The sequence below is a fragment of the Microtus oregoni genome, unplaced genomic scaffold (assembly GCF_018167655.1).
Source record: "Microtus oregoni isolate MIOR12 unplaced genomic scaffold, Mior012 000011F_ref0000422, whole genome shotgun sequence".
NCBI classification, from domain to species: Eukaryota; Metazoa; Chordata; class Mammalia; order Rodentia; family Cricetidae; genus Microtus; species Microtus oregoni.
The window spans coordinates 10,296,686-10,323,659 of NW_024543070.1; the positions used below are offsets into that span (position 1 = coordinate 10,296,686).

General features: G+C 41.2%; 1 protein-coding gene across 1 annotated transcript in view; it reads right to left on the reverse strand.

Annotated features, from left to right (window-relative positions):
• Positions 1-1,433: 1,433 nt before the first annotated feature.
• Dcp2 (decapping mRNA 2) overlaps positions 1,434-26,974 on the reverse strand; it is a 34,938-nt gene continuing 9,397 nt past the window's right edge. Inside the window, exons 2-11 of the mRNA XM_041660362.1 lie at positions 23,484-23,635; positions 19,294-19,421; positions 18,820-18,918; positions 14,452-14,604; positions 14,222-14,334; positions 14,018-14,125; positions 10,909-11,047; positions 8,448-8,558; positions 6,641-6,692; positions 1,434-4,529 (exon numbers count right to left, since the gene is read on the reverse strand). Of these exons, the coding sequence (XP_041516296.1) occupies positions 4,366-4,529; positions 6,641-6,692; positions 8,448-8,558; positions 10,909-11,047; positions 14,018-14,125; positions 14,222-14,334; positions 14,452-14,604; positions 18,820-18,918; positions 19,294-19,421; positions 23,484-23,635 (1,219 nt within the window). The 3' untranslated portion in view covers positions 1,434-4,365. The remainder of the gene's footprint in view (positions 4,530-6,640; positions 6,693-8,447; positions 8,559-10,908; positions 11,048-14,017; positions 14,126-14,221; positions 14,335-14,451; positions 14,605-18,819; positions 18,919-19,293; positions 19,422-23,483; positions 23,636-26,974) is intronic.

Consider the following 26,974-nt stretch of genomic DNA (forward strand, 5'->3'; position numbering starts at 1 on the left):
GACTGTGCTTTCATGCAGCTACCAGAGACAGAACCCATGCTTCTGCCACACAGACAAGATAAATGTAATCTCTCTATTGCTGACTTCAAATTAGATATTCTGTTGTGAAAATTCCAAAAGTAAAGCCTTAAAGCTTTAACCCAATACGAAGTACACAGGAAACCCACACAAACAAGAGCCCTCTCAGCACCAAGTTAATAGAAATGCCTTTACAGCCAGTTCTATGCATGAGTAGACGGAGGCTTCCACTTCCCTCAGCTATGAAGTACCTCAGTAACGACCGCTGTTTGTCACAGGAAACTGCTGGCAGCACACCCACGTGCAGTGACTGTGCCACACTCTGGGCTATCTTGTTATCAAAAAGACCTGGTTCCATTTCCAACAACACAGCAACTCCAGTTCCTGGAGGAACTGACACTCTTTTTCTGGCCTCCTTGGGCACCAGGCACATGTGTGGTACACATACATACACAGGTGAAACATTAAAAGACATTAAAAAATTAAATAAAAAATTAAAAATAAAATCCAGAATGCCTGCAGCTCTGCAGAATCAACAGAAAGGACCCAAACACTAGTCCTTAAAGTGAGAAAAATTATATTAGAATCAATGGATTGCTTGGCAATCATACTTACAACACTTGACTGCGGAGTAGAAAATGTCTGGGAAGGTCAGTACTTTTTGACTGTTCGGGCTGGGCACCGGCCACACTTCTCACCTGGAACATCATGAAAACACTCAACTGCTAGCGATGCTCAGTAGTTTTCCCTTTGGGCTCTGCAGAGCATCTGTTGGAAATGGCAACCTACTTCTGACAAATCTCAGATTACTGATCTCAATCTGCTACCTTCTGACACAGGCTTCAGGAACAACCCAATTCTATATATTGAGAGAAAAAGATGTGGAGGACATTTCTAGATTTTTAGGAAACCATACAAATGTATTTTATAGTGTTAAGACACCGCTCTGACCCAGCTTCAGCAAACTGTAAAGACAACACCAGATACACAGAGGTGATAATACCTTTAGACACAATAGTGGTCTGTGGTCTCCTTTGCTGAGGGTCACTTCGAGTCACAACACATCTGCACTTCTCTCAGGCTACACAATCATCCAACTTAAAGCCAGGAGGAAGTGTTAATACAACACAAAGAAAATACTGCCTCAGAGAACACAGACACAACTGTTGTCATTAAAGTCCCCAAGAAGGGAAGTTCACAGCTAGGGAAGGTCACAGTGACCACAGGAAGAAAACCTGCCCAGCAAATGATCATGTCTAGGTCCCTCCCTCTCCTTCTTATTTAACTAATGTTAGAAGATCAGACTGCTAGGTGAGGGACTTGATGATAAAACATTTTTAAATGCACACAGGTACCAGTTCTTGACATTTTTAGAAAACACGGTGCTCGATAAAGGAACTGGATTCCTACAGCCATTTTCTAAGATCTGCAGTTTTTTATTGACAGTACATGTAAATTACTAGAACCGCCAAAAGAAATAGCACAGCCAAGTCTTATAGCATAATATTAATCTGCTATATAGCTCCATAATATGTAATTACTAATTAATATTTAATATAAAAATAATGATATTCAAAGGTCAGAACAGCAAGTAGTGACCACAATTCCTGACAGTGCTGGGAGACCATTTTTTTGTGTATTGGTACAAAAAGCTAATTAGATCTTTCAACGTGTTTAATCAATTTCACCCATGTTACCAGGTCTGCTAGGTTTTTCAGGTCCCTCATGTCTCAGGACGGAATCACTGTTTAAAATACTAGAGTCGTTCATTCACTGTCTCTAAACAAAACTTACAGAAAGCATGTAAACTGTCTTCTTTGTCTCTTGGAGTAAAATGGTTCAGGACAAAGTTATTTAACATTCTTCAAATCACTGAAGTTAGACACAAAAGCACCTACAATCTAAGACTTAAAAAGATTCACAGCGCACTGCACCTTGGAACACATGCGGGTTGGGTCCTAAGGATGTTTACAAAGCAATTTCAAAGTCTCACCCAGGAAATACACAAAACATAATAAGGCTGACATATCTACTGTTCCATCTAGCATCGTACATCATTGCATATTTGGCATCTTCATCACCAGATTCTATGAAGAAATGTTAACACAGCTCAGAGAAGAAATCCAGTCCTGTGCTAAACTCGGTCTCTCAGATAACCTGAACAGGGAAGGAGTAAGCATAGCAGATATACACTAACAAGGTAAAACAACTTAACATCTTCTGCATAGCTGAGTCACACTAGACATACAAACCTTAAGTCTTCTTCCAGCATGTTTTTAACAGACTGCTGTGAGAGGCAAAGCCCGAAGTTATTCGAATTGCATCCCGGCCAGCCCCTTGCTTTGTCCCACAGGGCAGGAAATGAAGCAGTGCAGCATTTCTTGGTTCTTACAGCCGGCCACTTTAGAGGCCATACTTCTGCTAACTAGTCACTTCTGCTTTAGTACAGAGAGCTGAAAAATCCAACCTCTACAGGCACTGGAGGGACTGACCAAAATACTCATTTAAGAATAAGACACTCTCTCTCTGAAACACACACACACACACACACACACACACACACACACACACGCGGTTTCCAGGCGACAGTGCATGAGTGGAAATGACTCACCTGCTGAGTAAACTAAGTTTCCACCCCTTAACCACTTAACAGAAATCTGGAATGCTGGGACAACTATAAATATGGCTCAAGAAGACCCAACCAAAGCAGCCGTATTTCTGACAAGAATAGTAAGGGCTTCCAAACACAATCATATAATGCATTAAACAGCAAAGGTCACAGAAGGATTCACACAGTAGTAGCATAGAAGATTCTAGACACACTGTATCATTGTGAACTCTCCTGCTTAGCACCAAAAGAGTGACACTTTCATTAATAAACAGAATTTCTTCTTTAAAACCAGCCATTTAAAAGCTAAAGCAATGTAGTAATACCAAGTGAATTTCTTACATTAATAGCCCTTCCTCTCAAAGTTCTGAGGGGCTAAGGAGAAGCCCTATTAAATAGGCTACATATACAGAATAAAGATTTCTATAGTAATATTTATAAGCAGAGATATACTTTGTGGATACCACTTGTAAAAAAAAAACAACTTTAAAAAACCCACAAGACAGATGCACGGACACACATGCACTCAAACACCCCACCCCCACCCCCAGGAAATATTCTCAGCGAGGTCAGATGCAGCCAAAATGCTATTGCCTCCTTAAAGCTCTGGTGATTGTCCTCAGTTCCAGGCGACCCTTTGTAAAATGGGCATTGTCATCCTTGTTTGGATTTAAGAATCCTGAAGGAGCAAAATACAAAATACATTCCTAGGTGTGAGCTAAGTACATTACTTAAAGGGTCCCCCAGCAACATGCTTTATTTATTTGTACTGAGTACATTGCATAACCCCTTCTTTTCTCACTTTATAACCCAGGGGCTTCAAGATATTAATAAAAAAGCATGTCACTCTGCTATTACAGCAAACTGGAACCTAATATAACATCAGTTTTCACAGCTCAACACTGAGATGCAAGATAAAACTAAGATGTAGTTTTCCACACATAATTACTCTAGAGTATGTATAGATACTTCACATGAGCAGAATCATTGCACAATACTGAACAGCTGGAGGCATGATGGTCAAGGCATGACCCAAAGTAACTGCCAGGTACTGGCTTCCATGCTCTCTGCTCCAGCAGGCATAGGTTTTCTGACAGCATACATCAGAGCTCAGAATTACAGCATCAACTCTCATCGACTCAATCTCTCTTCAGGCTGTGGACTTTGTCCTGATGAAGTGCTCAAGAGTTCACTGTGCAAAATAGTATCGTTTTGAAGATGCTGGTTCTAAATAAACTGACAAATTCCAAATAGAAGGATTAGATTCTCAGAAGCAGAGAAATGAGCAAAGGCCTGCAATCCTCATGTCACGATTCAGCTCTTACTGCTCATTAATAACTGGGGATTTATGTTTCTTTTAAAATTTTCAAGAAGAAAACTCAATGCAATCACTAAGATGGGGAGATGAAATACTCCTACTAACGTACTAGTTGATGAGTTAATCAACAACTCTTTTCTTGATCAGAAGACAAAATAAATGCCCTCAAAAGGAAAAGACAAAAAGCAAAGGCCACTAAAACTTGGTTGCAAACACTGAAATGGTAAATCCATGTAAAAAAGTCCTAACTTCATTTACAGTGCAAACTGGTGTTTCTTTATAGTTTCTCTTCTGTGCAGAAAATCTCTTTAGAAACTGCCTCCCTGCATTTCTTTCAGATACCTGAGAAAGGTAAGGCTTGAGGAGACACGCAAACGTAACAGGTCTCTGACCACAGGTTTCTGCAATACACTTGCTGCTATCAAAGGTCCAAGGTTTTCATTATAGCATTTTGGTCAAACTTGAAACTCAGAAAGGTTCTGGATGAAAATGGGAACTTGCAATGTCCATTACACGCCACAGAGTGTCCCTCAACAGGCTCTACCGAGGGGTCTTCACCAGAACAAGGCAACTCAAATGCTCCATCTGATCAGGAAACAAAATTAGTAGTCAGTAACTCTGAAAGTTTACCAAACACTGCCCTCCACCTACTCACAGAGGGCAATTCAGGCACACCTATGTTTACTTTTCTAACAGCTGCCTCAATCCAAAGTACCCCACTCAGTATTCAATGGAGTCTCTTATCCACCACGCTTATTTCTACTAATTCAGATTCTTAACCTCTGTGCTCTAAGACCCTTGATATCCCCTTGCTTTCAAATCGGGCAGATTGTTAGCAGTATTTGTACTAGTGCCGGAGTAATCAGAGTTTCTTGACAAAGGCCAATATGAAAATACCATGAAAATTACAATTACAATGGGAGAGGGGCTGTAAAGATTAGGAAAATACGGTTGTAGTTTACCAAGTCATCAACAGACCAAAAGAAAACCTCAAAAGCTTTTTGGCAATCAGTCTCAGCAATGCCTTTCTTTTAAATACAGTACCAAAAGCCAAAGGGTGGGTGAGGGGTTTACACACTAATTAAAACACTAGTGAAAGCCCCACATTTAAAAGATAACAGTAACTTCATTCACTTGGGAGCACGGGCACAGACAGGCCATGGCGCACACGTGGAAGTCAGATGACAACTCCGGTATCAGTCCATGCCTTCCACTTTGAGATGGGGCCTCTTGTTTATGCAACAGCCATGGCCAGGCTAACTGACCAGAGACTTCTGGGAATCCAGTCCCTGCTTCCCATCCTGCTACAGGGACACTGGGATTATATCTGCACTACCAATGTCTGGATACACATGGGTTTTATGGATCAGAACCTGGGTCTTTCTACCCACTGAGCTATCTTCCCAGACACAGAACATCTCTTTTAAGTATTTTTTAATGATTAGTTAAGTCAAGATACTAAAAAGTCAACTCTGGCAGCTGCAGAGGTGATTTTGAACTTTCATTCCTGGCTCGGCACAGATGGAGGTAAGCAGCTTAGCCATCTCAGGACTGCCATCAATGAGTCACTAGTGGATTTGCATCTGAAAACTATCCTATAGTATTTAAATAAATATATAATACTTAAAATAAAGAAAACAATGCTCTTCATTTCTTTTTCTCTTTTTGGTTTAAGACAGGGTTTCTCTCTGTAGCCCCGGCTGTTCCGGCTCAAACTCCGACAGATGCACCTGCCTCTGCCTCCCAAGTGCTGGAATTAAAAGCGTGCACCACCATCCAGTGTTCATTTCTTCCGAGTTTTCAGTATAAAAGCTATCAATTTAGATGAATATGTAACAGTGACACAAAGAAATTTCTTACTATTCAAATTGAGACTGATAGTGTACTATACTTTAAAATGACATCTATTAATCAGATGTCATTAGCATTAAAAATACTTTCTGTATCTGTTGTAAGTTTCTGTGGTGGTCTGAATGAGAATGACATCCACAGGCTCACGTATTTCCATGCTTGGTCCCCAGATGGAGAAGTGTTTGCAAGGATCAGGAGATGTGTGGCCTGTGAGGGTGGGCTCTAAGGGTTCAAAAGTTCACTTCAGTCCAAAGTCTTTCTCGGGCTGCTGTTTATAGATCAGGATGTAAAGCTCTCAGCCACTTCTCCAGCATCCTGTCTGACTGCGAGCTGCCATGCAAGCAAGTCCCCCAATTAAAAGCTTCCTTTTAAGAGAGCTGCTTTGGTCATGGTGTCTCATCATAGCAATAGAACAGTGACTAACACAGTTTCCAAACCAGACACACTGCATCCCTTACTGAAGGAGAAACGGCATCATTTAGGTAAGAGGTGTGCACTTAGGAGCACTTCACTACAACAGCAGGGTGAGAACGAGGCAGCCTCCTCATCACACCGTTCCCATAGCAAACAGGCCAGCGTTCACAGCACACACTCAAGTGGACTTGAGTGTTTACAAAAGGAACAGTATGTTCAACAGTGAGTAACGTCCTTCCATCCAGTGTCTACTGAGAATACAACACTTGACATCTCTGTAGTACACAGGCAGCTCTTCCTGTGTAACTACCATTACCATAAAGCACAATGATGTCACAGCTCCAAAAATCAAACCTAGCCCCCCACATGACAATTAACAAGAAAGAAAGAAAGAAAGAAAGAAAGAAAGAAAGAAAGAGGAAAAGGCTTGCCTGTTTCAAAGTTGTCCTGAAGTTTCCGTGGATGCAGCCTCTTTTCACATTTCTATTGAAAACAGACACACAGCACAGACTTGTTATTTTTACATATTAAAACTCAAGAGATACACGATCAAACATCTCAAGAAGAAAATTAAACCAGGAATCTAATCATCTCCCCAGTGGGTTTCCTTAAAGCTCAGCTTCTGAAGAGTTTGGAATATATACCAACTTCCTTACCTATCATGACCCAGAAGTAATGGCTATAAACAACACTCAGCGTACAGCCTTTTCACCTTCAAAGGCAGAGCACTGCTCCACAGCTTCTCCCGTTATCCTAGTGCTAGCAACCAAACCCAGGGCCTGCCGTATGCAAGGCACAAAGAGCTCTGCTAGTAAACTACATTCCCCAGAGTTCTAACCTTTTAAGTGTAACTGGATGCAAGCAACAATCCTTTCCAACAAGCACAGGGCTTAACTCTCTGCTGAGTTAATTTGGAACCATGAGTGAAATAAATAAACCCTTTCCTTCCCATGTTGCTTTGGTCATGGTGTTTTATTACAGCAACAGTAACCCTAACTAGTCTCCCACCCCCTTTAAGTTTAAAGTTACTAACTTAACTCACTTATCTTGTTGTTTTGTTTTTTGATTTTTCAAGATAGGGTTTCTCTGTATATCCCTGGCTGTCCTGGAATTCACAGACATCCACCTGCCTCTGCCTCCCGAGTGCTGGGATTAAAGGCGTGTGCCATAACTCACTTTCTTAAAGACACAGCAAACAAATGAAATAGAAAAATCCAACATACACTAACAGAAAAGTTAAAGACACTCAACTCTCTTGTTGAGAAAACTTCTAAATTTGTAACTGCACTGCAACAATGAATGACAGCACCAGACGACCTCATGGAAAGAAATGGAGTAGAATGGTGGATACAAAGCTGAGGGTAGGGAAGACTGAAGGACAGGCAGAGGCTGCTCAATGACTAAGTTACAGCTAGATGGGTTAAGAAAGCTTGTTGTGCTACACAGTAGCACAACTATGAACACCACTGCAGACTATACTTCAAAAAGCTAGGAGTGTCAACCACTGTTTCCTTCTGCCCCAGGTTGGCCTCAGAGTTATTATGTATCCCAGGCTTGTCTTAAGCTTGAGTTCCTCAGGCCTAAGCCTCCTAAGCACTCTGCCTGCACATCAGGCTAAATTTTTTCACCATAAACATTATACAATGTACTCATATATTGAAACATATGGCACCCCATAAATATCTATATTCTTATGAATCCAGTAAAATACACAAAATTAATTAATATCCCTTAAAAGACGTACATGTGTGTGTGCATGTGCGTGTGGTGTGTATGTTTGTGTATGGTGTGTGAATTCCGGAAGCCAGGACATTGCATGAGATCTTTGGGAGCTAGAGATCAAATCTAGGTCAGGGAACTGACTTGCAGCCTCTGAAGAATAGCAGATGTCCTTAGCCACAGACCCATTCCTTCAGGCCCCTGAACAATGGGTTTTCAGAAAAAAAGAATTGCTTGTTTTTTACTATATAGTGTTTTTAAGGCTTTAAAGTAAATGTAAAAAATCACACAAGGCAAAAAGTAGAAGTATACCCAATTATTCTAGGCCTGTAGTTAAGAATGGCCAAAGGGAGGTTTACGTTTTAGTTCATGAAGGCAATAAAGAACTCAATTTTATTAAAATTCTATCATTAAAATTTATCAAATAAAAACAAGAACTAAGCCAACATTATTGTGTCTGGAGACACCCGGTCCATTCTCAAGGAGAGCAGTCCCTTAGGCACCTCACCCGGAACTTACCATCACGGGATTCTGTTGCTTTGCTGGTTGACTGTGAACTCCATTTGTTCTTTTCTTCTGATTAGGTGAATCTTGATACTGTTTCCTCCCATTCCCTCTCATATTTTGATTCTATTTTTCCAGTAAAAAGAACATGTAAATTCACAGTACAACAACACAAATATACTTCTATGAATGTTTATCTCAATTGACTAGAGTTCATAAAACATCACCTAAATGTTTACACATTTGCTTTATCAATGTACTTTCTTAGACGACTGCTTTGCAAAGGAACAGCTGAAACAGGGAGCAGCAAAGCACCATTCCCTAGGTCCTTTCCACACCTCTTGCTGTATCCATGCTTATAAACTGTTTACAATGCACAAACAGGGCAGCGTAGAAGCCTAGGTAAAGCTCACACAGAGCACAAGGCCCCAGAGTCAAGCTCCAGCACAAAGATAAAGGAATGGGAGCAGAGGCAGAAACTGCGCTGGGAAGGCAGCTAGGGCACCTGGGCAGCCTGCTTTTCTCCTTTAAGCTTATTTGACATTGTGCATGTGTACGGGGCTGTGAGTCAACGTGGGTGCCAGTCAGAGACACTGTGAAGACCAGGTTCTCTCCTTTTACCTTTACACAGGTTTCAGGATCACACTTGGGCCATGAGGCCACTGCAGGGAGTGTCATCTTGCTGGCCCCTACAGCTCTTAATAGTATAAATTATGCAGTAGGGACCATCAGATATCAGAAAATTAAAATAAACAGATAAATGTTTCACAAAATAATGAAGATCAGTGTTTTAGAAACTTGGGCCTTTTAGTCTTAAATTTAGGCAGAACCTTTTCAACTACCGATTTCTCCTTCAGATCTTGAAAAACAGCTATTTGAGAGAACTGTGACTAATGAATGTAACTATTACTTAAAAAAAAAATGCTGGTCTTCATTCCACCTACTCAGCCACAGAGAACAGGAGGTCGTTGCTGAAATAACTGGCCAACAGTAACCTAGCTATAAAGGACAGACGGTGGAGCTCACGCACCACACTCTCAACTTAAGTTCCATTTGTCTCTTGGCAGTATTTCCTTTCCTGCTGCCACTCTGATGTGCACCTCAGTGGCAGAGACGGGATGTTTGTCAACACTAGCAATACTCACTTTAGCCCACACCAGTAGCTTTTCTGCTGCTGTTTTTCTCCCGCTCTCCAAATATTTTAAACCCTCAAAAGAGAAACTCTGTTGCCAATAAAAAGGAACAATTCTTCTGTTGTTGTTGTTTGTTTTTCGAGACAAGGTTTCTTTGTGTAATAGCTCTGACTTTCTTGGAACTCCCTTTGTAGACCAGGCGGTCTTGAACTCACTGAGATGCACCAGCCTGCCTCTGCCTCCCAAGTGCTGGGATTAAGGGTGTGTGCTGCTCTGTCGGGTGACTACTCTGAAGTCTGCGCTAGTTCCAGCCATAATCACTACTTAGCACACACACCTTGTGTGCGTATGGATTTGCCTAAGCTTAGGGACACGTCACAGAACTACAGTTTCTGCCTCTGATTTATTTCACTTAGCCATTGTCTTCAAGGATCACAAATACTGTAGATGTCTCAGAATTTACTTATTAATGACTGAAAACAGTCCAGGGCACGAACATGACACCTTTATTCATTCATCTATGTGCTGTGACTATATGCAGCTGTGATTAGCCCTAGGATGACATTATCCTTTAAGGCCGTTCTCGGTTCATTTGCTTATATATGTAGGAGTGGGGGTGTGGACTCGTGATAATCTTCCGTCTAACTGGTGGGAGATCACCGATCCTTCTCCCAGCAGCCACCTCTCCTTACACTTCGAAGAGCACAGTGCAGGGGTCCTAGTTCTCTGCACCCTCACCAACACTGATGGATTTCTGTTCTGTTGGGTTTATTACCACAGCCATCCTGAGGTATAACTGATCTCTATTTCCCAATGACAAACACTGCTGAGTCTTTCCATACTTAATAGCCATCTGAACTTCTTGAGAAAAGGGTTTGGTCAAGTGTTTTAGAACAAGGCTGGGATTTACAGAACTTTTGAGTGGCTATTGTTCTTGAGGCAACAATCTGGAAACCAATAAAATGTTCATTAAGTGAACAATAAGAAACTGAGGTATAATCACCTACCATATGATACGACAGTAAAACTATGTAATACACGTTGCTTTTTTCTATAACAATAGATCCTATCAACCTTAACTCAGAAATCGTCTGCTTTCGAGTCTCTCACTGGCAGCATGCATAAAGAGGCTCAAGAGGAACATCCCATTATTTACCACATTGGATTTATTCCAAGACTATGAAGGATAATGAGTCTCAGGTCTGTTCAAGTCACAAGCTGAGACCATGGGCAACTGCTCAACAATTCAGAATTCTTCTAAACAGTACACATAATTCCTCTGCTGAAAATGATTTCGAAGTGGAATAATCAAAGCATGTGGAAGGATTCAGTGACGCCCTCACCTTTGTTTTGAAAGGGTCCGACGCCCCTTCTGCATGGTTACCATGTGGCTTCTGCGGCAGCGGCTGCCTGTGCTTTACCCACTGGTCACTAGGAGAACCTTCAGGAAACAGCTGCTGGCTGTGGCGGAATTTTGTTCGACTACACCAAGGTTTAAAAAATAAGAAGAGATTTTCAGTTTAACCAACCTAACAACTATATATTTTACTTTTTTAAAAAATCATTTACCTTTTCCCACAATTCCTTAAGTTATAAAAGCAGGAAAAAACCCGTTTTTTTAAAACAGTATCTCTGTGTAGTCCTGGCTGTCTTGGAACTTGCTCTGTAGGCCAGGCCACCGTTAAACTCAGAAATCCTCCTACCTCTGCCTTCTGAGTGCTGGTATTAAAGTTATGTACCTAAACGTCCAGGTACAGCAGAGATTCTTATCAGCTTTGCCAGCTATATTTTATATTGGTGCTAATGAATTTTTCTTACATTAACAACTTATCCTTTCTGAATTATTCAAACCATACGATCCCTATAAGTAATTATATTCTTTAAATCAAAAGACAGTTCTTTGTAAATTTAGTTGAAGCAGTGAAATGATGTATGTGAATTTTCTTTTTAATGGGATAGTGCATTCTTTCCAGATGGCTCAGTAAGGGATCTGATAAATAGGTTGGTTACAGCCCCTACCAATGCTATATGTAAATTAGGTTACTTTCCAGAGCACAGCTGCTTAAACCACAGGAGATACAAAATACTGCAATGGTAAAGACTTCTGAATGTGTAGAACCAGGAGCTACCTCAAAGCCCCATGTGCAAGAAGTCTGAGGTATCTGTGGCCTGTTCATTACTCAACCGCTACACCGCCTTGGTTCTGAACACACAACACATACAACATGCCATCAAACCAGGAACACCATGGAAGATCTCTGCTTAGAAGTGAGATTAATATGTTGTAGGCTTATAATATACACAATATAGCTTTGACTCTTACAGAAAGAAAATGGCATAGTTATTGAATGAAAAGACTATCAGTGTTTTCCACCACCCCAGCACGTATGCATCAAATCAGCCCATCTTTGGACTGTCTGTCCTCTGTTAGAACACTTGATCTGGAAACTGACTAGGAGCTGGTTCAGCAGGTAGAATCACGCCCTGTGCAGGCCTAATGGTCTGAATTGAAGCTTTGAAATCCATGGCCGAAGGAGAGAACTGACTCCAAAAGGTTGTCTTCTGACCGCTGCAGGCCTACACGCGCACACACAGCCTTCTAAGGAAGAAAGTTTCATTTGAAGACTGCTGCTGCACATACACACTACTCTAGAGAATTTCACCCTGGAGCATCCCACCCCACACCTGCACACACGCAGAACCCTAAAGAACATAAGATTATCAGACTCCTGTCAGAATTCTTTTTTCCATGTAAAACTTACAGAGCTGGATCTGATGGCTCCAGACTCTAATTAGAACACTCGAGAGGCTGAAGCAGGAGGACTGCTGGTTCGAGGCCAGTAGTGTCTATATGCTGAGTTCTGGACCAGTCTGGACTACAGGTGAGACCCTGTCTCGAAGTATTTTTAAAAGTCAAACTAGGATATGTTTCCGTAATTCTACCTTTTCAAAAGGCAAAACAGTGACATTTCCTCCAACATAACAGACGGTAGGACTGAAAAGAATGCTGCCTCTAAAGGAAGTATAAAAAGTAGCTAAAGCCTGCACAATCATCTCTGCTCCTAACAAGAGCAGACACTCGAGCACAGGCTGCTGGAGACTTCCACAGCCATGCACAGCCACCACTTACGACTTCTTGGGAATAGCTGCTTTTATACTCTGGGCTATAGTCTCGTCTTCCTGACTTCTGCCATACTGTTCACTTATTTCTATTAGTGTGTCTTTATAATTATAATTATTATAAATTTTGAAAGACAGAATGATTCCTGAGATATTTAATCCAATGTCTTTTCTTTGTAAAACCAACACAAATAGGATAGCACCTATTTAAAATTTATAACCATAAATGTGATATAGTCTTATTGCTTTTTTTAAAGATTAAAATCCTAGATTAAAAAGATCACCAAATTAGAAAAAAAAAAGGTAAAACAAGAAGCAAAGTAAAACCACAACTCTGGCAAAAAAAAAAAAACACAAAAAACTTATAGCAAGCTGCTTATGAGATCATATACCAAGTCTAATGAGAAAACATACGTTAAGGTCCTTGCTGCCAAGGCTTATTATGACTAAGTTCGATCCCAGGAACCCAACATAGTAGAAAAGAACTATTTGCAAATTGTCTTCTACACACACACACACAAACATGCACACACCGTGTTATGTACACACCTGCACAAAATAAACTTAAAATTATATTATACACACTTAACGAAGTTACTTTCCAAGTCTGTACCGAGTTCCAAACCAGTAAATGTCAATGACAGTCCACACCATGTGATTAATAGACCCTCTTCATAACACAGCTGAGAGCAAGCTGGGGAGATGGCTCACTCGGGAAAGTACTTGCTGTACAAACACGAGAACCTCAGTTAGATCCCAGAACCCACAGACAAAAGCCAAGTTTGGTGATGTGTGCTTGTAATCCCACAGCTGGGGAGGCAAGACAGGCATAATCCTGAGAACTCCAGGCCAGCGAGAGGTCATGAATCAACACACCAGAGGCCAATCTTAGACCTCCTCATGTGCACATGCGGCCACACACCTACATGAACATACACATTCATTTGCATGCAAAATTCTGTAAAAAGTCCAAACAGCTGTCACCGACTCTAACAAATTACTCAGCAGCATCTCCCGCCTCCTGTGAAGCAGAGACCTCAACGCACCCCATTCAATCACCTCCAGAAACTAAATCTTCAACACACACTCCTCTCCTTTTCCTGCTATTCTGAAGTTGATGTCCTCTCGAGTGGACTATTTTAAAACGTGCCCGAAGTGTCTTTCCACGAATTAGCCCCTTTCATCTTAGCAGAAACCTCTAAAGACTATCTTACGACAGAAACTGAGACACAACAGAGCTTCTAGGGCTCTCAAGCTGCTCTGACTCAAGAAGCAAACGGTGTTAGACTGGACACCCCAGAAAGCCACCAGCTCACAAGGACATCTCTGTACCTCAACTTTTCCACAGTGGGTTTAGATGGTGTGCTGCCAACTGAAGAAAAACCATTGTCACTGTCCGAGGAATCTCCAAATCTTCGAGACAGCCAGTCCCTTAGTGGTCTATGGAAACATGAACAATTCATTAAACACAAACAAACAAACCTGGAATAAAGAGCAGCACCAAGGACAGTTTTACAGTTGAAGAAATAAACATACCTGATAAAGGGAATGGCCATAAAAAACTTATTAGGTGCCAAGCCTAGCTTGGACTTGGGCGTCATGTCATTTCTGTGACAAGGCAACTTCTCAATGGAGAACCACTCAATGTTCTGAAACAAGACAATCGCATCTAGCTGATTACCATCAAGAAGTAGCTAAAACCACCCCCGTGCCTTTCAATCGGGATTCTGTTTAGCAACCCACAAATATTCTTAACTCTTACATACCCTAATTTCTCTTCTGGTTTTGGGGTTAAATTTTGTGTCTTTTGGAACTCCTGGAATGATGTACAAGCGAGCAAGCTGGTCATTGATTCGAAGTTCGATGTAATCATCTTTACAAATATAGTCTTTTATATCAAAACCAGTTTCTTCGAAGACCTGGAAATAAATGTGGACAAAATATTGGATTTTAAACATTTGAGAGTAAGGCAGGAAGATGAGTTCAAGGGTAGCTAGTTACATGATTGAGATGGTGTCAAAACAAAACAGACGAAGACACCATCCTAAATCTAACCCGTAGCTAGAAAATTAGGATAAAGCCCCCCCCCCCCCCCAATGTAATGCTAAGACAAGTAAAAACTGAACAGATTAAACAGGGATAAACTATAGGCAAAGGACTGCTAACAATCTGGCTACCTTTCAGACAGTGCTGCCTGCATTACACTGTAGCGCCACCAAGTGGCAGAAGGACTGACTGCAACTCTAGTACTCCAAGGTGAAACACTCAAAAAAAAAAAAAAAGGCAACTGCATGAATACAACCTTAAAAATTTCTAGGCTGATGGCCAGGTAGTGCTGACAAAAGCCCTTATCCCAGTACTTGGAGGTAGAGGCAGGCGAATCTCTGGTCTGGGGCCAGCCTGGTCTATAGCGTGAAGAGCTAGAGAAACCCTGTCTCAAAACAAACAAACAAGCAAATTCTAGGTTGTAACCGTTGTGACTATATGGAGGAGGGGCTATTGGAGGTAATAAGGGTTAAACGAGGTTCTTAACCATATAACCCCGATTTTGGTTAAGAAAAGACCACAACAGTTCTCTGGACAATACCCAAACATACCCAGAAAAGCCCACGTGGACACACCACTGGAAATTAGATTCCTACAAGCAAGCAAGAAGGTCTGCAATGAAATCCAACTAGCTGGAGCTCTAATCTTGGATCTCTAGTCTCCAGATCTGCAAGGAAATAAATTCTGCAGTTTAAACTACCCTGTCAGTTGTAAGTCAACTCAAGCAAAGTAAACAGTACCTTTACTTTTTTTTAAACCTTCCACCCAACTCCCTAAGCTTTTAGGCAAAGGCAATCATTTAAAATTCAGGATTAAAAAACAAGGCTTGCCTTTAAAAAAAATCTACCAAAGGGAAGGCCACCTGCTCCGTGAGCCTGTGATCCCATCTCTCCCATCTTTCATGGGTGCTGAAGATGTAAACTTGGACCGTAGGCTTGAGTATAAGTGCTCTTACCTACAGAGCCCTCTCTTCCCAGCATGCTTCCTTCCCATGGCGGTTTTCTGAAAGGCATTCTATGCAAGTGTTCTCTGACCACACTCATAACCTCAATCTTCCTTCTTCTCCCCGAGCCCCTTCAGCATTTCCAATCATTCCCCGAACTCACTCTGTTCATATCCTGCCTATGTACACATGATTGAATGTACCAATATAATGTCTAGGGTTCTGAAAGGAGAGAGAATGTATTTATCTTTCTGGGTCTGACTTAATATGGTTAAGCTCTGGCTACGTCTTTTTTCTGCAGATGACAAGAATTTGTTGCTTGAACTGACATTGCTGGCACACACATAAAAACTGGTGTATACTAGCAATCCAAACTAAGCTTTCCTGGTTGGGCAGCAAGCACTCTGCACACTGAGCTACACCTCAGACCCTACACCAGTGCCTTTTAAGAGCTGTAACTTTTTTTCTTCACTAATAAGCTACATCCAAACTAAAACAAGGTAGTAAACACCACTGCATCAAACACACCAGCTCAAAAACATCTCAAAATCAAATTTCTGCTGCTTTCCCAAACTCTAAGATGTTGCTTCTGGCTATGAAGTTCTTCAAAGTGACTGTCTTTAATACATTTGAGTGGTTAAATGGCTTTTCTGAAGTACCTAGGCTTTTACATAAATACAGCCTAAACTGGAACAAATCTCAAAGGTTGGGTAAAATATGGGGCAGGATAAAAAGCTAATGGCAGACTTTCCATACATTAAAGGCAAAATGGTAAACAATAGTTGCTGTTTAGGTTCAGGGACCATTAAAGGGCTAATCAGAAAAAGAGAATTTTACATGAGGATGAATGGAGATTCACCCATTTGGAATTTCCCTTTTACAGAGCCACTCCCTCCTTCGAGGCTGTGTGGCAACAGAACTGCAGAGGGAAAGGAACCCGAACCAGGTTCAGATGCTGCTGCGGTTTACATCTGGGATGTCCTCAACAGGCTGATGCTGGCACTTGGCCTCCATCTCATGGTGCTATGTGAGAGGCTGTGGAGCCTGCAGGAGGTAGAGCTGGACGGTGAGAACAGGTGAGAAGATCTTGGAAGCCTAAACCAGCGTGGTACCAACCACGCTCTGAGCCTCTAGGTTCAGCACATAGACAGGCACCAGCTGAGATGCCCAGAACCACAATGATGCCTTCTCCACGATTAACCAAGGCTCTGACAGTGAACACCAAAGTCAATTCTTCCTCCACCAAGTGGTTTTGACACATACTTTGTCTCATCAAACAAAAGTAACTAATCTAGAGATGCACCGAGCTGGGATCTCAATTGGCAGGGAGAGAAGAGGCTGTCTGGGTAGGCAGAATTTCACTCAAACTTTAGAAACAATCAAATTCAGAGGAAAGGAATGACTCAATGGCTGAGCTGGGGTGGAGCAAGATCGGAACTTTATCTTACAGCTCAGGTGAAAGGCTAGACTGAGTTCTGAGAAGAAACATGTAAATGTTTAGACCCTACATTTTTCTGGATAATGAAAAAGAAATAAAAGAACAAAGAATACAGTTAGAGGTTGAAATGTTCTGTCAAACAAAACATTCAATTTTCAAGCAAAAAGTAGAAAAGACACCATTATTATAAAGAACAGAGCCAGAGATATGCTTTAAAAGTAGACAGAACAAATGAAGGTAGATATGACCCCAAAAAGCAAGGTGGGAAGGGGGGGAGAAAGACAGTATCTTATTTTTTTAATGTATTATTATTATTATTATTATTGGGGGGGGGGTCTAACAGCCCTAGCACTCCTGGAACTAGCTATGTAGACCAGTCTGGCCTCGAACTCAGAGAGATCCTCCTGCCTCTGCCTTCCAAGTGCTAGGATTAAAGGTATGTACCATCATTGTCTGGCCCTTACTATTTTTTAGTTATAAACTGATTAGCCCATTAGCTCAGGCTTCTTATTAACTCTTATAACTTATGTTAACCCACGTGGCTCGGTACCTTATTGCTCTGTTTCCAGATCAGGAAAGCAGACCACGCTTTTCTCTTCCCAGAATTCTCCTGTTCTTGTTGCCCTGCCTCTACTTCCTGCCTGGCTACTGGCCAATCAGCATTTTATTAAAATACAATTGACAGGGTACAAGCCATTGTCCCACAGTACTTACCCCCTTTAAAAAAAAAAACAAAGTAAAAACTCTGAATCTAATATCCTTTGTTTGTGGCACACACATTTAATCCTAACACTTAGGAGGCAGACAGATCTCTGTGAATTCAAGGTGTGGTGGCACCTTTAATATGAGCAGTTGGGAGGCAGAGGCAGGCAGATCTCTGTGAGTTCAAAGACAGCCTGGTCTATAGAGGGAGTTCCAGGACAAAGATACACAGGAAAACCCTGTCTCAAAAAGCCAGAAATTACACAATAAAAATAAGAAATAGAGGTTAATACAAAGCCACGTAAAGATGAAAATACAGAGTAGGGATACTGTATGTTATGTTCTCTTTGAATTGTCTGAATGCTGAGGAAGGAGCAACAGCTGCCAAAAGATATTTGTTTATAAATGCTGCTGAATTAATCCAAGATAGATACTTTGAAAATACCTTGACTTCAAAATTGAAGTCAAAAGGTATGTTACTTTGGAGAAGAGGTTTTGCTTTTGTTTCCACAGAAAATGAGAGGATATGGATTCATTCTGAGTTAAGAAAAATCCAGGTTTGATCAAGAAGACCACTTGACAAATCTCCAGTAGGTACAGGTGACCCAGATGCTACAGTTCTACATCCAGAACGGATTCAAGACTGCTGCCTGAGATGACCAAGCCTTATAGGATACTTATTCCAGTCATGACTTGATCATAATTTTAAATTTTCTTTAGGTCCCCAACCAGCAGGAAGTAGCCTGCCTGGTACTCAAGAAGACCAGCAGAGGGCATCAGATCCGTTGCGACTGGAGTTAGAGATAGCTGTGAGGTAGCATGTCAGTGGTAGGAATCAAACACGGGTCCTTGCTCTTAACCATCTCTCCTGTAGTCCAAACGGCTGTCTCTAGTTAAACCATGCATTCACATTTCAGAAAAAGACTAAGCTTTCTCCAGTGCTTAAAAGAGACTTAAGACTCCGCAAGCTAGCAGCCACACTCACCACCAACTGAAGGCACTCACCTCTCTGGCAGCGCAGTCGTGGGGTGCTTCCTCTTTATTCACCTTTCCTTTTGGAAACCCCCAGCCTGATTTTGCCAGGTATCCCTGAACCAGCAGTACCTACAAACAAGCAGGAAGTCAAAAACAAACCCCAAAGAAATCAAGTTTCCTTTCCCATTTTCCATCCCCAAAGATACTTTTCTCCGTACTTCAGGTAATTATTTACCAACAAACTACACACAGCATTTGGCCCAAGCATCTTCTGAGACTTTAAATATGCTAGCATGAAGAGACACACGTTTTCTACTTAAACTATCTCAATAACAAACTCACAGCTTTTTACACTAAGCCATAGCAAGCACAACAGAATGCAGGTAAGACATCCAAAGTTTAGTTCTTTAACATTAAGAATCCAAGGATGTTGGAACACCTCAGTCAATGGCTGACAAGCAGTTGGTCAGCATTTCACTGACGTCTTCAGATCAGTGCACTCACATTCTCGAGCGTCTCATCAAGGATGATCGCACCATAGGTTGGCACTCCCATTTTATATTCCTTCCATTCATCCAAAATCTTTTCCACATCTTCACCTTGCGGCAGCAGAAAGGGACAATGACTGAAGAGTATAGAGAATGTTAAGGAAACTGCCTTTCCCTTAGTCCAGCCTAAGAAGCTACAACAAGAGATGCTCAGTGCTCATGAGCGCTACCCGGCCTCCGGAGTCCAGCTCCCAGTGCCCACATCTGGGGCTCATAGCCACACAGCTCAACTCCAAGGGGTCTTCTGGTCTCCACAGACACCCGTACACACAAACACTCACACGGAGTCAGAAGTTAAAATAAAACTTCACAAAATTACACACAGAAACAAACTTATTTAAATCGACTATATTTTGCATAAAATTATTCAAGTTTGCAAGTTAGACTGAGCCCAGCACACTCGTTTTCCTTGAACAACTCATTAGCTTTTGTATTTAATCTAGACACAATCCAAATTATGCTTCTAATAGTCAGCACTAGACTCCCAAGTTAACGAAAACAAAGGCAGAAATCGTGACTGTCTCAGATGCTCATTGTTGAGTCAAATCCATGCCAGAGTCAGCACACCAAAAACGATAGCACGAGAGAAAGGCCTCCATTTGACCAAAGGAAGGACCTGCCAGGAACATAGAGTCAGGTCCTGGAACTTTGGGGAGTAGGATAAGGCACAGGGTACACACTACATTGATGAAGTTCTTTACCACATATATTCATAATAGTTCATGCTAAGTTAACAGTTTACTATAGTTTATAAAGGAAAATGAGGGTCTCAGTTTCAGAAGAAATTTACGTATATATCTAAGAAGTAGAACAGTGTAAAATACTAGAGAAATTAACAACAAAACAATCTCTAAAATTGTATACTTGGTCTATTGATGCCCTAAGCATCAAAGGCACCATCACTAAAACAGGATGAAGGTTGTGCAGAAAATCACAATTCAGGACAGTTTCTTAATCTGAGGATCTATTTGTAATGGTTTTCAAGCCCCTAAAAGCTTATATATCCTATTTTTATTTAGATGTTAACTCTAAAACATGAGTCATGAATATGTTTTCAATTATGTATGATGACTACAAATATGAAAACTACCACTTATTTCTGAGGCCAGACACTTAAGCTATTTTGATTCCTGTGGGCTAGTAGGAACAATTGAAATTTTAGAGTCAAATGATAAGAGAAAAAGGAATATTCTATAGCAAATGGAGCAGAAACTCAAGAGAACCTTTAAATGAGCACTATTAATTATAGTGACGTTTGGGCAAAATGAAAGCATATTTAGTTTCTATCATAAACATAATTTCATGAGCTATAAAATATTTTGAAGTTTTAGTTTTATGGTTGTACTAAGAACTAAAATGGCTCTCTACAAATCCAAAGAGGTCAACCACGTATGACATCATAACTAAAAGACAAACACAGTCAATCTCCATGTAACTGTTTTGTGCTTTCAAGGCTTACTCCAGATACATTAACCATCCTATGAACCTGTGATCCCTCAGAGACCAAAATACTGAAATCACTTCCCAATAAAAGTCTGGCTTAGGGGCTGGAGAGATGGCTCAGTGGTTAAGAACACATACTGCTCTTCTGGAGGACCTGAGTCTGATTCCCAGCACCTATGTACGGGACTCACAACCACCTGTAATTCCAGCTTCAGGGAATCTGATGCTTCTGGCCTCCCTAAACACCTGCACCCAATGCATTTCCTAACACACATATACACATAATTAGAAAGTAAATAAATATTTTTGTAAAAGTCTGGTTCTATATTCACTAAAAATTCTTGGCTGGGTGATGGTGGTGCATGCTTTTAGTCCCAACACTAAAAAGGCAGAGGCAGAGGCAGGCGGATCTCGATCTCTTTGAGTTCAAGGCCAGCCTGGTCTACAGACCAAGTTTCAAGACAGCAAGGGCTACACAAAGAAAAAAAAACCAAAAAGAAAAAAAAATTCTGAATTGTAAAGTCACTGACTTACCACAAAAACAAAACACACACACACAAACATTCTTTCACTTTCTCTGTAAGTTGACTCTGCCTCTCCCAAAATAGTTTAACAAAAACAAAACCAACACAAATGAAACAAAACCTCCCAAGCAAACCTATAGTTGTTTTCAGACACACCCAAGCCCCTGCATACTGCACTGGAGTCTTTCCATCTCACTTTTCACTTCGTGATGCTTTTCTTCCAAAATGACTCCCCCCCCCCCATCTAATCTTGAAATATTTTTCTTCGCAATCCTTAACACATATTGGTTCTTTCCTAGATGGCAGGCCTATCCTTCATGATTTCCAAATTTACTCTTTGATTAGGCAACATTCACATATTATTTATTAGGTTAAGAAAGGAACTGGGAACCAAAGAAATCAAATGACTTCATGATCTAGGGGTCACTCTCAGGATCTGGTATGGTTCCTCTCTGTCTTCTGAACGCTTTTCTACTTCTTACGCGTTTTGCGACCATCTTCGTTTCTCTCGTGACCCTAATGGCAAGCCTGCCTGGTTCACTGCAAATCGCCCGGCACATAGATACCATTCAGTTATTTAACAAAGCTGAGTTTCTTCTCAAAAGCTTCCTCCCCCATATAACTAAGTAAAAAGAAAAAGTCTGTATCACGTTTTGGATGTCTGTAACACTAGGATTAAGTATAAAACTTACAAGTACATTCATGAGCGAATTCTTATTCAGAAACCCAAGACAACAGCTGTTTTGGAAAAACCTAAAGTCTATATAAGAGGACCAAAACAAAGGGTTTTGTTATTAATAATTTCCCCACAGCTCGGTTATAACCCTTACAAGCAAGGCCTTCTGTCTGTACAGACTAGTCGCCAAGCCTTCAGCTAAAGTGGTACTCAACATAATCCCATTTCTCTTTGACGCATCACCAACCTCTACACAACAACTCAATCAAGTGTTTAAGCACTTGTTCTGACAGTGTTCTTCTGGAGCCCTAGCACCACGGCCTGGATCCCTATCCTCTCTTAAGTACCAGTGCTTGCCTATGGCTCAGGTCACCAACCAACCACATCCTGGATTTCATTTTCACACGATGAGCTTGCTCAAATACTTGCCATGTTAACATCTCTAAAACACTGCTATCTATTTTCTATAGAGTCCCAGGAAGCCCTAATTTTATGGATCTGGGAAGTGACTGGAAGCTTAGTTTGGTATTTTGGGTCATTTGTACCTGCTCTAAGGCTAGCTCAAACACACCGATCTAGTGGAGACATAATCACTGCAACACACACTGAATGGCTAAGAACTGTATACACTAAATAACTCAAATCACCCTGCTCAAGATTTAAGAGGCTCTCTAGAATTTTCCAACTCTGCAAGTCTGTTTAGTCCTTGCTTGTGTCTACAGAGGAAACTCTGTATCTCCTTTAAAAATGTGTTGTCTAAAATCTTTCTACCCCATTTCTAAAGTCTGAGAACATTTAATACAACAACCTATCATTTTTTTGACTACGTAGAAAAGTTTTTGTTTTGTCTTGTGTTTTGGTTTTTCGAGACAGGATTTCACTGTAGCTTTGGAGCTTGTCCTGGAACTAGCTTTTGTAGACCAGGTTGGCCTTGAATTCACAGAAATCCAAATCCACCTGCCTCTGCCTCCTGAGTGCTGGGATTAAAGGCAAGCACCACCATCATCTGGTTAATTTATAATCTTAAACATTCAGGTAAACCTCTTATAACTACTACATTAAAACAAACTGTTTTTTTTTTTTGATCTGTTTTTCAAGACAGGGTTTCTTTGTAGCCCTGGCTGGCCTTGAACTCAGAGATTAGCCTGCCTCCTGTCTACCTACCAAGTGCTGGGATTAATGGCATGCACCACTACATCTGACTAAGCTGTGTATTATCAAGGAAGAACAGCTTCTTTGATCTGATCACCTGGTTAAACGGCACACCAAGAGTAAGAACCAGAACTGTCTCATAAATAGGCTAGTTATTTCTAAAATTCACTCCTAATCAGTGCACGTTTCGGTATTGTAAGAAATAAGAACAAACAAAAGCGCATCACACACCTATTTTTGTTATGTTTTCTCTAGAGGTTAAAAAACTATAAGAAAGGCAAATGGAAATTTGTGCTAAAATATTTTATTAGAAAGAATGAAAGATGATCATTATAGCAACAGAAAGGATATCAGCTTTGGCAAAGTCTCTTATCCCACACTGAGGTAATCCTGGTGTGTTCTGCATGTAGAAATCCAAGTAAAACCAATGGGCGAGTTCAATCTGGAAGCAAACTCGGATTGCATTATCTCGTTCCTCGCTAGGAATATGCAAAATAAATCGGCTGTAAAAAGAAAACACACCCAGAAGTTATGCTCACAGACTACTACAGTTGATTTTAATGTATCTACTCCCTTACCCTGCCCACCAACTTAGAAAGGAGAGCAGTATCTGATAGGAAATGCCCTGGGAAGAGTATTAAGAGTTGGGTGTGGTGGTGCAATGCCTGCAATCCATTACTAGAGGGACTGAGGGAGGAGGATTGTGAGGATAAAAGTGGTTTGAAAGAGATTTGTAAAAGAATTTTTTGAAGAGTTGTATAGCTATTGTTCACAAGTACAGAAATTAACTTTACGGCTTCCTAGCCAATTAGAGCACACGAGGAAACCACAAGGATTTCCTCCTTCAGAATACAAGATTACACACCAATGTCTTTGTAATTCAGCAAAAGTGCCTGACATCCACTGAGTCCCCACACATAAACAACACAAGAGACAACTGCAGACAGAAGAAATGGGCACTTCTGTTTCTCCTTAACATACTGGACTTCCCAAAAACACACCCGCAGAGTCTAGATCCAAATGGATTTATTTTTTAAAATCCCAAAGTGCTTTTTAAACACGCCAAGAAAGAAGGAAAGCGTACGCATGAGTGCTTTTTCCAGAAACACACAGCAGACATACAGATGTGATGAGGATAACCGTTGTCTTACTTTACAGGTTAGAACAGCAGTAGCTGTGCTTCTTTCACGGTTGAGCATTTGGGGACTCCTTTTTTCTTCAAGCATTAGAAGCAAATTCAACTAAATGAAATAAACGCTAGCCTTTTGGATCACTTTAATTAAAAGAGCTACCACTTAACTAATTAGTCATAGAGAGTTATTTATTTGCTATGATATGATGCCAAGTGTTTTTTATTTCAGTTCTCAAATTTCAAATCAAATAAAAAAGATTTAAAATTACAACACCAGTATCACATTCAAATAATCAACCAACAGTACACGCAAGCATGCACACACACATACACACAGCGCACTGATATTCTTTCTCCCCTCTTCGGTCTACCTCACGAGCTCCTAAGTAACTCATCGTCAGGGCCTCACAAACACTACCTCCACTATGCAAGTGCACCAGACTACTCTGAATACATTTACACTTGAACAGGGCCCCAGACCTTAGCACAACTGACTCCATGATGGAGGCACCATTCAGGCTGTAAAACTCAGCACGTAGACAACATCACGAGCCAAAATGAAAACAAAGACCCAATCCATCAAAGTTCACACAGTTCTGGGAAAGTCTCTAAATTACCAATCTTGCTTTATAGCTTCTGTAGTTTTGTTTCTGGCTAACTGTTCTTCTTAACTGAAGTACGTGTGTTTTGTGCATAAAAACTCCCCTGAGAAAGGCTCAGTGCTACACTGGGGTCCTGAACACCTAGCCGGCTGGCTAATACAGACTTCCTATTGACTTAAATCCATGTCCGAGCAGTCTTCTCTGGTGAGTACCCCACAACAATGCTCTCCTAGACTCATGAAATGTCAAATTTGTTCACTGGCGGCAAATGATATCTTTGTAGATTTTCATTAGCAGTCTAGAAAAATGTTTTATATATACTGATAGCTGTAATGTACCTTTTAAATGCTTCTACCGACTCGTATTCCTGCCAAGAAATAAGTATTCCTCTGGCCCTGCCACAGGGCGTGGCTTATTTTCTGAAAATTAAATACATTAAGAAGAGAAAGCTTGGGAAATGTCGAAATCAAAATGAAATAACATTTCCCCCACTCTTCAGTATACCCTACTGCAACTGGGGGCTCACACATGCAGGCAACATCAGCAGGGGCAGAGAATTCCAAAGGTCCACCAGGACCAAGTCCTTCCAATGTTCAACAGGCAGTACCACCGCCCAGGGATTCAGAAGTACTAGAAAGAGAACTCCAGGGAAACGGCCCCCAAAACTGTGTATAAGCACTGAGGTTTATTCTGCACATGCTCAGATCAGACTCTAAATTGACTGTTACAATCTTTTAATGAACTGAGAAAAATCACTGGCCAAATCCCACATCCCCAGTGGGTGACACACAGAGGAAAGAATCCCACTGAAACTAGTTCTCTTGCTGGGTAATTCACCTCCACGCCTCAATAAACACAACCTTCACTTCCTGTCTAGGTTTGGGGTCTTTTCAATACAGCTTCTGAAATGGAAAATGAATAACTCACAACTCCGTGCTCCCAGTCCTTGCTGTTTCCTTCTTTGCATTCTCTCAAGGAAACACTGTCTGGTTTTGTAGCTTTGCCTTTTTGTTTGTTTTCATACAGGGTCTCACCAGGTAGCCCAGGTTGGCCTGGGGCTTGCTTTGTAGACCAATCTGACCTCAAACTCAGAGATCCACTTGCTTGTCTCTGCTAACACAGTGCTGGGATTAAAGGCATGCGCCACCATGGCTGGATCATGGCACTGCTGACCTTTCAAAGCAGGTAATGTTAGCACACTGAAGGATGTTCAGCACCATCCTCAGCCTCCATCTGGGTAAACTACCTGTCAAGCTGCCACAACTAAACCATCTCCAGATAGTTGCAAATGTCCCCTAAATGGGGGAACATTATTCGCAGTAGAGATTTTCTGGATTAGATGTGACAGTTTATAGGAGACTACTGTTTGGCACTAAACTTTTTTACTAGGTCCCAACTAACAAGCCAGAAAGTATCAAATGGAAGCACCAAATCTATACAGCATTGTTTTCTGACCTTCCTAGAAGTCAGGAAACAGGTAGTAGCCAAACTGCCAAAGGCTACTTCTGGTGATAAGGAACAGAGAAGATACCCAAGACTCTCCTTATTTGTAAACCAATATCATCAGTTAAATAATTTGTGTTCTGGAACTTTCTCCGTGGTCATGCCTGATAAGAGAACCTCAAAACAGAATGGCCACTCTTCATTCTTTCTGCAGCCATTTTTTTGACTATAAATCCAGTTCCCTACTTGAATTTGTTCAGCAAATTCTACCACACCAACTAAAGGCAATAGGATCTTTAGAAGACTGTCATGGTCTGACAGATCACTAGGCCGTCTTCACACTGCAGCCAGCAAATGCAATTCAGAGCCACACCAAGGTGGCCTGCATTATTTCCTGTGCTGTCTTTTGACCCACAATTAACAATTACAATCACCACTCTTGTCTCATTCTTTCTACACAGTTCCCATCACTTCAACTGTTGAAGGGCTGAAGGCAGACACTACCTCGAGCCTGAACCCTGAGGATGAGCCCCCCCCCCCCAATTCAGAGAGTTGAGATGGGGGGGTGAGATGCATGATTACCAGAGTAAGGCAGTTAGTGAATTTATTAGTCAGAAGTAATGGATAGTATATTCTTAGATGTGAGTACAGGGGTGTAGGGTAGA